Below are 11,921 nucleotides of genomic sequence, written 5' to 3' on the forward strand. Positions count from 1 at the left end.
AGTTAGACTTCACTGCAGCCTTGCTAAATCCTCTGGTTAATGGAAAGCCTCCTTTTACTTAGCAATGAAAAGCTGGGGGCTTAAATAAATGGAGGAGTGCAGAGAGGAGTTTCTGCCCAGCACTGTGCTCACCAGGGCAGGTCACCTGGCATCCCCTCCCTCCCGTCAGCTGTGTTCACAGCTGAGCCTGGTGCCCACTTTGTGCTTTTCCAAGGCACGTCTTGTTTTCTGCGGCATGGCTGCTGACAGGTGAGTTTCTCCCTGGCGTCTCTCTCCACTTAGATCCGCTGTTTATCAACTGATTGCTTTGCTGTGGCTCCAGCATCTGGTGCCAGAGGCCACACTGCAGTGCCCGCTCCCACCACCACCCCGGGTGGAAGAAACGGTGACCTCTCTAGTCACGGAGAAGCACAACCGTTCCTGAAGCACGAGGCCCCCTCTCTTGGGGCCATCACACTCTGGAATGATTTGAAGTTTTCCTGCTGATCAGTTCCCTGCCCCTGCTTCAGGATGTGACAGCTTTATTTCCAGAATCCACCTCAGGCCAAAACTCGCACAGCCCTCCAAAGTATTGTTGAGTTTTTATGGAATACATTTCCTCCTTTGTTAAGCAAGGCAGTGCTAGCTGGTGAAACAGTCTCTGGGTGACTAATTCATTTTTCACTTGACAACTTGGAGACACGGGTTGTTTCCCATTGCTTCCTTAGTCCACCACATAGGAGGGTAGCCCTGTAGTGTGTGTGGCTGTGTGGTGTCTGTTGGGGTGTGTGTGCAGGCTGTCTTTGTGTGGCAAAGAAAGGGGAAGTGTGTGGCTAACAGCACGTCCACACCACCGACTGACTGCCCTCTTGCGAGCGCCACATGCTGTCACTTCCAAAAAGTGGTGTGACGCTGCCCTCTAGAAGGCCACACGGAAAACTTCACTCACTCCCCAGGGAGGAAGTTTGGAGACCTGTAATGATATTCTTGCCTATAAAATATTTATACCCCTATTTTAAAAATAATCTCACTTAACCTGGTGTTGACACCACGTCGGTCCATGCAAATGATTTAAATTAACTCTGAATGGCAAAACCCAGCCCACTCCATCCTCCCTTCACTCCTCACTCAGTCGCTCCCCTATGAAGACAGAACAGCACTTTCAGCTGTCAGCTATTTGGAAGCTCATTTGCCACGGGTTAAGGGTTTCAAATCCATAATGTAAATCTCTTGATTGACAGACCTTTGCCCCCGATGGCACAATCAATTTTCTACTGTGTGGCTAAATTCTTTTCTCTGAGCAGATGAAAGCGCCCCAAGAAGTGAACTCTGGCAGGGGACGGGGCTGGAAATATGCACAAGGTAACCAGTGTCATTTCTGCTTTCTCTCTGGCTGTCCATGAAGACAAAGGGGTTGATGACCCGGGAGAAGTGACCTGCTTTGCAGGCAGTAATAAAGGCAGCAACTCGGAAGTGCAGTCCCTGAGTTCCTTCCAGTCGGATTCGGGCGATGACAATGGTAAGAAGTCCCGGGATTTGTTTCCCCCATGGACTGTGTCTCCTGTGCTGGCAGCTGCTGGCTGAGGAGAGGGTGATGGGACCTGTTTCGTTTCCTGACCTGATCTTGGGCTTCTGCCCATGCTCACAGCTTTTTGGTGAACTCCACTGTTGGGTGTTTTCATAGAAAGAGCAAAGCTCCCATTGAGCTGCCCCAGCTGTGAGCAGGCGCAGAAGGAGACAAGGTTCCCCCAGACCTCCAGTGACGCATCCTCTTTGACCTTATTCCAAAGAATACTCTCTAGCAAACTGTGATTTATTTCCTTTTTTAACTCATGATGATGTCTTCACTCTTCACTCTACATCCAACCTCCCCATCATTAGAAATTAGTTCAGAGGCAAGACCTCCTTCCAGTAGAACCTGCTTCCCAGAGAGGTGGTATCTTCATTCAGTTGAGAACCCCTTATAATCGCGTGGGGTCATGAGCTTTTGGAGACTCTAGTAGACATGATACCTCAGCTCCTTTGAGAAATGCACATGCACCCAAAATGGTACATCCAGTTCCATGTGGCTCATGAACCCCACTGACTCCAAAGCTGCTGCCTCTATTGCTTATGAACCCCTGTTTATGGAGAGGGCATTAATTCTGGACTCAATCTTCTGACTTTGAGGAACCAGGCTTGGAGATTGGGTTGATCTCCCCCAGGAAGGGAAGGGGAGCAGAAATGGTCATAAAACAGTGAGAATTTACCATATGGTGGTGAACCAAGAATAATTTCCAATAGTCATCAACAGACAGGCAACCTTAGTCTTAGTCTTAGTATCTTAGTAATTTAGTATCTTAGTCTATACCTTATGCCATTTTCCAGTTTGTCAACAATTGGTAAAAATTGAATATGTATTAATTTATGTCATCATTCAACCCTAAACCCTTGTGGAGTTTCTCTTAGGCACTGACTCCTACACTGGGTATTCTGTACCATGAAGTACAAAATGAAAACGACATAGTCTTTGCCACCCCCCCAATTCCACCCCACAGGTAGAGATAGAAACGGGGGAGCCCCAAGACCGTAACATCAATCACGGAAGTGAAACAGTCTGCTTTCCCCATCACTACCCCCAATCCCTCCCACTTCCTTCCCAAATCCCTGGCCCTCCTGAGAGGTGCAGAAACCATTGGGCAACAAGCCACGCTGACAGCAGACTTCTTCCAAGCTATCTCAGAAGGTCAGAGGCAGGTCTCCAGATCTGTTTGCCTTGGTGTTTACCCCCCTTCTTCAGCCCTAACCAGAAGAAGAGCTGTCTCTGGTTTGTGTTTTATCTAGAAGCACCCAAGAACATAGTGTTTCCGTGCTCCAGACAGCAGCCCAGTGATGAGGTCTGGTTGACTACTTTCACAGTTTCTGCTTCATGACATACTTGGGCTTTCATGCTTAGCATTCTAGGCTGGTCCATTCTAGCAGGCTTCCTAAAGTGTTAGGAATTTTCTACCAATTAGTTTTTTTTTTCCCCTCTTTCTTGTTTTTTAAATTATGAAAGTATGATAACACATGTACAGGAGACTTGGAAAATACAGAACAAAATTACAGATAATTTCACTATATATTACAATTTTTTAAAGTAAATTAAGATTTTTAATTTAAGTTGGAGTTTCAATATCAAACTCTCAGAAGTTAATAGAATGAATATACTGACAAGTAGAAGGATACAGTGGGCCTGAGGGCTTCCTTGGTAGCTAGGATGGTAAAGAATCTGCCTGCAGTGAAGGAGACCTGGGTTGGATCCCTGGGTTGGGAAGATCCCCTGGAGTAGGAGACGGCAACCCACTCCAGTAATCCTTGCCTGAGTATTCCATGAACAGAGGAGCCTGGAGCGCTACAGTCCACGGGGTCTCAGACAGTCAGACTACAACTTAGCAACTAACACACACGTACAAAGTAGACTGAAAAGCACCATGAACCAAGTCAACATAATTAAGATTTACACAGTTTTCACACAATAGTCGGATACAAATTCTATTCAAGTTCCCATGGACTATAAACTAGGAGACACTGGAATATATCCAGGGACATTAAACAAGGTACAAAAATTTGATGGTCCAAAGGTATTGAAATCATACAGTCTGTTCTCCTAATCACTGTGGAATTATGTTAGAAATCAATATCAAAAGATATTTGAAAATAATCCATATATTTTCAAGAGTAATGTGACATTTACCAAAAGAGATGTTTGACTTAGCCTTTTACCAATTGGTTTAAACCTGATCACCTCTCCAAAAGCTTCTGGTATCAGATGCTAAGGCGACCCAGGTGGGCTCAGAAATCTCCTCCCCATTTTCTGACTGTTTCAGAGGCCAAGCTCCCATCTACACTTTGCGGGTGGGAGCTGGGCCTCGGGTCGTCCCAGGCTGCCAGTGGCACCATCTGAGTGTGAAACCATCAGTCCTGCAAAGGTTATTGTTCATCACTGGCATTTGGCTCAGAGCAGCATGGCTGACCAGCAAGTAATTAGCCCTGGGAATAGTGAGATCTTCCTCGGAGCCTTGGGAGTTACTAATGAGAAATTAGCATGAGCTTATGAGCTTCTGCCTTCCTAGATTGATTTCACTGGGCCACAGGTGTGAATTTATGACATGGCAATTCCTGCAGTCATGTCTTTCAGGAGGACTGGCCCTGCGTTTGCTGCTGTTTCCCTTCCTCCGAGAATCCCAGGGGATAACAGTGTCCACTGTAGTCCAGTAGATGGACTATGGGAAACTTTGGGTATTTGCGTGCTGTACCTTTGTTGTTGCTGTGCTGTTGTTAAGAGTGTACGTTCAGAAGACATAACTAACCTGAAACTGTCCTTCTCCTCCCCCCTGTCTTCTTTCCTGGCCACAAGCATCCATAGTGACTGTCATTCAGCTTGTCAACAATGTAGTTGACACTATAGAGAATGAAGGTATTTACTGTTTTCTTCCGTAGCATTTCTTTGTGCAATTACCGTTTTAGGAGACACTGCTTCCTTGTTACTTTGAAAAAGGGACAATTTTGTTTTAAGTATAGTTGTACAGTATTATATATGTTTCAGATGTACAACATAGTGATTAATACTTTTTGAAAGTTATACTCCATTTATAGTTATTATAAAATATTGGCTATATTCCCTGGGCTGTATAATACATCCTTGTAGCTTCTTTATTTTATGAACTAAGGGTGATTTTAATCAGCTGGCAACAGTAAAAAGGTGGTTTCAAATGAGACACTGAATGTCTCTCTCTGAATTAGAGTGAATTTTACAATTTTGAAAAAAAAAATCCAGTTCATAATTTTTTCAATATGTGAGATACTCTTTTTACAAAATCCCTTCCCAGAGAAGAGTAGCCACTTAGTTGAAATCCAGATTAATACTAAGTTCGTTCTTACATTCAACATGTATTGATTGAGCACCTATCATGAGCTAGGGATATTTAAGAAATCATTCAAAGCTACAATATTATGGGGATTGATTTCAATCAAGTAACTTGCATTAGTGATTTAAAACTATTAGGGTCTGCTATAGATTTTTTTTTTTTTAATAACAGGGAGAAATAGGCATTGTTAAGTCATCTAAAATGGCCTGTTGTACCCTCTTCACATGCCTCGGACTGTCAGTTTCACTTCTCACTTTGTGTTTAAACAGTGTCTGTCATGGATCAAGGACAGAACTTCAACCGAGGTGATGCTGCCACGCCCCCAGCACCAGATGCTCCTTATGCATTAGAAATTTCTGAGTTTGCCCTTACCCTGTCCGTCTCCCTCCATCGTTTCTGAGTGTCTTTGACCTGCCTTTCGCATGTTCCAGGTGTCTTGTGTATTGGCACTAGGGGTGAAAGCCTCGCCCACATCTCCCTCCCCAAGTCTCTCCTGGCCCCAGTCATTCATTCATTTGCACGGCGCATCCCCCGCCCTCCTGCGGCCCACAGGAAGACTGGTGCATCTTCCCTCTTAGAGCATGTTGCCAGCCTGGCTCTGCACTTAGCCTGCGGCTAGAAGGAGGGAGTGGAGGGGAGAGCCTTCTAGAACTGTTTCCGCAGCGTGCCGGGCTCACCAAGGCTTATGCCGTGGCCGAGCGGGAGACGCGGCAGCAGTCAGGACTCCTCCTCAGCGCTGCCGCTGCCCGTACCCCCCGGGCGAGAGCACGGCTGGCCCGAGAAGGGCCCTGTAAAAAGCATGGGGCTGTGCCTGGCTTCTTAGCTGTCTCCTGGGCATTGAGTTGCATGCCAGGTCCCCTGCCCGCCGCTTTCCGCGCCCTGTGCCCAGCGCCGCCCTGGAGGAAACTAACTGCCCCGGCTTCCCTCTCGCAGCCTACCACTGGGACACGTCCGACTGGATGCCCGGGGCCCGCCTGTCCGACATAGAAGAGGTGCCCACCTACGAGAGCCAGGAGGGCGCGGCGCCGCCGGGCAGCGCGCGCGGGCTGGAGAGCGACTACTACCTGGGGGGCTACGACGTGGACAGCGAGTACCCGCCGCCGCACGACGACGACTTCCTGGGGCAGGACCCGCTGCCGCCGCCGCTGCCCGAGGACTTCGCGGACCAGTACGACGGCCTGCCGCCCGCGCGGCCCGGCTCGCTGGCCGGCACGCTGAGCCCGGGCTGCCGGAGGCGGCCGCAGTTCCACCCCAGCCAGTACCTCCCTCCCCACCCCTTCCCGCACGAGACGGACGTGGGGGGCCCGCCCGCCGCCGGCGAGCTCAGTACTTTCGCGGTGAGCGTGAACGCGGGCGCGGAGGCCGCGGCGGGCCCCGCAGACGGCGCGGCCGTCCCCTTGCACATCGCCCGGGGCCCCTCATCCTCCGACGTGTCGGCCAGCTGCGGCTTCGATGACTCCGAAGCGGCCGTGAGTGACTATGAGAGCGTTGGGGAGCTCAGCCTTGCCAGCCTCCACATTCCCTTTTTGGAGACCCAGCAGCAGACCCAGGTGTAGAGGCGGGGAGCCCGCGGGCTGGCACAACGCGCAGAGACCGGCGCGGCTCGCGGCTCCGCGCAGCAGGCAACGCGGTATTCTCAGCCGGAAACTCCTCCGAGTCCTACTGTCACGAGCAAGCTCGACTCCCCGTGGGTGAAAAGGAAAGGCTCAGAAATTGTTTCTGAGAGGTGACCCATCGCCCGGGCAGCGCGTGTCTGCCTACATGACCCAGAAGGTGCACCAAGTTTTTCCAGGGGAAGCGAGCTCCGCCGTGACGTTAGACGCCCGTCTGTCTGCTTTCTGCAGTCTTGTGCCCTGCCAAGTGTTACAGCGTCGGGCCGGCCCTTGCAGTATTATTAACTGGCAGCAAGCCAAGAGGCTTTGTTGCATGTAATTTTGAGCCAATGGGGGGAAATGAAAACAGTAGTTATGACTGTTGGAAAAGTTAGTCTCTTAGGCAAAAGAAAAGAGGAACGACCATTACTAAATAAGAAAATGGGCTGAAGCCTTTCAAATCAACTTTTTATTTTTTTTTAAATAAGCTACCCAATTTTCAGCTATAAAGTTAGGTTTGGGTAACATGTTTAGTATGCCCAGTTATTTTTGTTTGTTTGTTTGTGTTAAGCATCTGAAATAATATAGTTGTATTTTATGATCATTGAAAAAGATATCAATGAAGAGGAATACTTGAGATATCTGGGTTCCACTTTGTAGGTAGAGGGGAAGGTTAACATTGTGCAAACATTGGAAAGAATGTGATTATCTGTCTTTGTGTTTTCCAGTAAATATTCTTGGCTGTAACTACAATTTTAACATTGTGGCAGAAATTGGCGTTTGTTCTAAGAATCAGGAAATAAAGAGACAAAAAAAGGAATATTTTAGTACATTGTTCCCTAGAATGAGAGACATTGAGAGGTTTAAGCAGAATTCACAAATTCAAGGAAAAAAAGAAAATACTTCCAAAGTTTTCAGCTAGATAATCACAGTTCTTGATAATGCAGATAAAAGGTATGTGTTTTAAATTGGTAGCGTCATCACTATAGATGCAATTTTGTTTTTTAAAAAAAGGAGAAGAAAGATTAGTTATTGTGTATAAATTATAATAGTGTGTGTGTCTGGGCCTATGTACAGATATGTGCTTGCACTCAGTAAGGCTGCTCTTGAGGAGAAGTGACAGGAAGGTTTTAGGATACAACCTATGTTAAAAATCCTGCCAGCAAGGCCAACCTTCCAATTTCTCTGATCTTAATATTAGAGAAACACCAAATGCCATATTTTATTCCGATTCAGTTAACTTTATTTTGGTATTGCCGTTTATATTAACTTGAAGCAAAACTGTGCTTTTTTAAGGAAGAAGACAAAACAGTATTTTGTTATAATTTTTCAGAACTAAACTCTTATTTGAAAAAAGTATAAAGTTTAGCTACACCCTGCCTTTTGGTTCTCCTCTCTTCTGACATGCGGGCTTTGACCTTGAGTTTCCAAAATTGCCAGGAGAATCATCTGACTGGAAATACAGTAACTCCAAGCTTAAAGTTGATGAGCTGAGTAACTTGACTCTTTTGTTTCAGTCAGATCATGGGCACGTGCACAGAGGCCATGGTTAAATAAATGCATATTTGCACTCTCTGCATATGAGCGAATCTCTGTGTCCACAGTTTCTGGTGACATATGGCGTTGGTGTGTCCACCATACCGTCCTGAATCTGTGTCTCATCCACTCAGACGTTTCAGTCATGTTCAATCCACTTCTTTGTAGGAGTCAGTGTTTCCAAAAGTTTGTTAAAACTTAGTTAAACAAACAAAAATTCCTTTTCATTCTCAAGCTTCCTGAGTAAACTGTACACTCATACACTTCACAGATTTTTCAGCTTTTCTCCTCTTCCTATCTCTTAGTCAGACCTACTCATGGAAACATTATCTGCACCGTGGTCTTGAAATAAATGAATTTCACTAAGGCTGCTTGGCAGAATGAAATCTTTGGTATTTTTCTTATGTAAGAAACCCATTTGCAAGAATCACAGAGAAAATGACAAACTAATGGTCTAGAATAGAATTGCTGCTACACTTTCTATAATGCAGTGGCATAAAAAACAATCAAAGTAAAACCAACAATTCATTTCTTGCCCCAGGAAATATTAGAAGGAGATTAATGCCGATGAGTCAGTCCTGCTTGCACAGCATACCCTCCAGGCAGAGTGCCCTCGGAACCCAGTAATGAAGGAATAAATAGATCCTAATGCTGTTGTCAAGTCACCCAAGAAAATTGGGCCCACTCTTGGCTCTGACCTGTATAAAATACCTCTTTCTTCAGGATATCTTCCCCTGGTTTTCTTCACAGTAGCTCTGCAGCTAAATGTATCCCAGACAAGCGTGTGTTATGTTTTGATCAGTTACCTTTAAACACATGATATCTTTTCACTTTCTGGATAATTAGCTTTTCCTGTAGATTCTGAAATGATTTGCAGCCAGGCCAAGATGGAACTAGGTGGGGCGACCAATGATTTAGGAGCTGGAAGGGTGCTTAAGATCTGCTTATCCAATCCCCTTATTTTATAAAAGAGGAAACATACCCAGAGAGGGGAAGGGACTCACCCAAGCTCGCACATGAAGTTAAGTAGCTGAACAAGAACTAGAGCTCATCCGTTAGACCAGTATTGTTTCTGTTACTATTATTCACAACTAACCTGCCTGGGGCATGGTGTCTGCCTGCTTCTGCTGGAGCTTTTGATTTCACCCCATTCCTGCTTTGGAATATACTAGAGAGAACTCATGGAGAGTATTTCTCTGGAAGCCTCATGATCTTAGATTTTTTTTGCAGCCCCCATAGGAAAGGTGCAGTTACAGAATTCATACATTTCTTTGGACATCTATCAAAACTACTTTCACCAAATGGATGTTTTCTAAAATGAAGATGGAATGATAATTATAAAATGGAACTCAAACTGATCAGTAAGTACAGTAAAACTTACCTACCAGGTCCATTTGTTTTTCTTTTTTCTTTCCTCCCAGCCCTGGTATTTATTCCTACCCATTCACCCTGATGAACCACATGGGAAAGATTTAAGCCAATTAGTGTCTTTCCCATACATGTTTTCCTAACATATATGTGCTACCTCTGGAAGCCATTTTCCATAGCCCATTGTAGGCACTTTGCTTATATTGCACACATTCTGGTTAGGTGGAGATTAGCTGGACTAGTGATGCTTGTCATAGAGTCAGCAGATGCCCTGGGGCTGTAAAAGATACAGAAGGTAGGTGTTTAATTTATTTGCTTTCTTCTATGAGGATTTTGTTACTGAGTTTCATTCCATGCCAACTTTCCATGTACTCCTATCCTGCCAGTTCATGAAATGCCATTGTAGAAGATTTAGTGATAGGAACAAGTCAAGTCCATGCATGTAAGATTTATCCTATCAGACAATCGGGGTGAAAACCTAGAAAGGGAATTGATGCATTCCTGGAACTTACCAGGAACCACTCTTGGGAATCAGTAGCGGAGCCTGGGGAAAGAGAGCAAGGAAAACACTGTCAGCCAATTCCTATTTACTTACCACCCCCACCACCACCCCACCCCACCCCCGCCCCCGCTGCCCCGCTGATGCTCGAGTCTACATGATAGCATCAGGGAGATGAGAGACAAGCAAACTAGATCCCTTAGGACCCAGGGACACCTCTGTGGGAGAATTCGGGGAGCTCTGGCACGGGTTGTCCAGGTGATCGTCTGGTCTCTCCTCTCTGCTGCCCTCCCAGTGCACAGATATTGCTAAAGTGGTTAGGTTTTATGTTTTTTGTTTTCAGCTTCCAATCATGGGAAATGGAGATGTGAAGAGGCATTTCTTTCACGTCATCATTTTGTGTGGTCTGTGAGAGGCGGGTTCTGTGTTTTTGCTGGGCTTTGTCCTGCAGCGTTCAACTGCACATTATTCTGGTGTAAATCCACAATGTCTTTAAGCTTCTGGTTGTATAATTCTAGGGTTTAAAGTTGCCATATGTGGATTTGGCATCAGTTAATATTTAGCCAACTGGCTAAGAGATAGGAAAAGAATAAGATTTTCTTTCCTTATGTAATAATGAAAAGCAATAATTACAAATATGTAATATTACACAAAGGCCATAATTAGTCTCTTCCAGTGTTTAGAATGCACTCGAGAGTCGTAGAGTCGTTTGGAGTGTGTTTGGACCCATCAGTATGTACTGTAGTACCCTTCTGGCAAACAAATCCCTGAATTGCTACTATTGAACAATTTTATGAGCCCATACTACTGCATTTCGGGAAGTGACAAATGTGTTCAGATGTGTTCAGAAATGGAAGCAGTTCTTTTTAAGCACTGTATCAGAGAGATTGTCATGTAAATTTACCTGTTACAAACAGGCTGGTTTGTAAAAGATGTATGTTTCGGTGTTAAAATGTTTATAAAATTGTATATAATGGTTTCAATTTTCCAGGCTTTTGTAGATATACTGTATTTGATGCCTTTAATTCTTTAATTAAAGTGCAGGATTCTTTAATTTGGGGGGTTGAATATAATTCTAAGTCACCCATGCTGTTGGTCTGCAAACTATTGAGGTAACTGCGCATACACACATAAAGCATTTTAGATTCGAAAATGATGTTTTTGAATCATTTCCAAATGTACTGTAGCCTTTCTTTGGTTTTACTGTTTTCATTTAACTTTCTCTGTTTCCAAGAAAATGTTCCTATTGACATTTTAAAAATCAAGTGTGTTTTGCCCAGTTACTAAGTACCTGATTTGTATGCCATCTCAGATTCAGAATGAAGTGCATCGTTTCTTCACACTCACATACACTCACCTCAACTTGCACACACATCACACACCAAACCTTATGCAAAGGGAACGCGAACACTTAAAGTGGATCCTGCCCCTTATGGAAATGGATTGTTTCTGCATATAATGCTGTTGGCAGTGTTCAGTCTTGTGTTCTTTTTCTAAAAAATGAAAGAAAAACAAAAAAGATGACAAAAAAAAAAAAACCCACAAAAACCGAACAGTGTACAGGTTTGTAACTGCCAAAATTTGATGGTTAAAACAAATTTTCAAGTAAAAAGAAAAAAAGGAAACTATCAATCGTGTTGACTTTTTTTTAAGTGTTGCCTTTCATTTGTCTTCAGTTAATTGCTCACGTGGCAATTATATTTCTAGGGATAGTAGTTTTCTCAGAAACTTCTTTCTCCCATAAAGACTTCCATGGGCTCTGGTGCGAACCTACACTGAAATTTGATGTAGCTTCTTACTGGGTACCATTGCCTGTAGGGCTTTCTCCTGATGGGAATGAAAGCACTGCTGGATCATTGAGCCGCATCTCTGCAGAAATCTTTTGTAAATGTGTCCCCATGCATTCTAGGCAGCTTTACAGCAAGCCTCTTTCTAAATAAATAAATAAATCCAAAAATTGGGGGCACAATTAGCACCTGAATTTTCCTCCAAAAAGTAGAGCTCTAGACAATTTTGTACACAGACTAAAAGTCAAAATATATACAAGAGAAGTTGAGG

The 11,921-nt window shown here is 44.6% G+C and overlaps 1 protein-coding gene across 7 annotated transcripts in view; it reads left to right on the forward strand.

Annotated features, from left to right (window-relative positions):
* Window positions 1–11,491, forward strand: part of FAT3 (FAT atypical cadherin 3) — a 762,831-nt gene extending 751,340 nt beyond the window's left edge. For 5 of the 7 annotated variants that reach the window (XM_043876646.1, XM_043876664.1, XM_043876673.1 and 2 more), the window contains 4 exons: window positions 1,385–1,498; window positions 4,358–4,417; window positions 5,138–5,173; window positions 5,802–11,491. In XM_043876646.1, the coding sequence (XP_043732581.1) occupies window positions 1,385–1,498; window positions 4,358–4,417; window positions 5,138–5,173; window positions 5,802–6,424 (833 nt within the window). In that variant the 3' untranslated portion in view covers window positions 6,425–11,491. The remainder of the gene's footprint in view (window positions 1–1,384; window positions 1,499–4,357; window positions 4,418–5,137; window positions 5,174–5,801) is intronic. The other 2 variants (XM_043876691.1, XM_043876701.1) reach the window with 2 other exon arrangements.
* The last annotated feature ends 430 nt before the right edge of the window (window positions 11,492–11,921 follow it).

Source organism: Cervus elaphus, chromosome 2 (genome assembly GCF_910594005.1).
Source record: "Cervus elaphus chromosome 2, mCerEla1.1, whole genome shotgun sequence".
Lineage (NCBI taxonomy): Eukaryota > Metazoa > Chordata > Mammalia > Artiodactyla > Cervidae > Cervus > Cervus elaphus.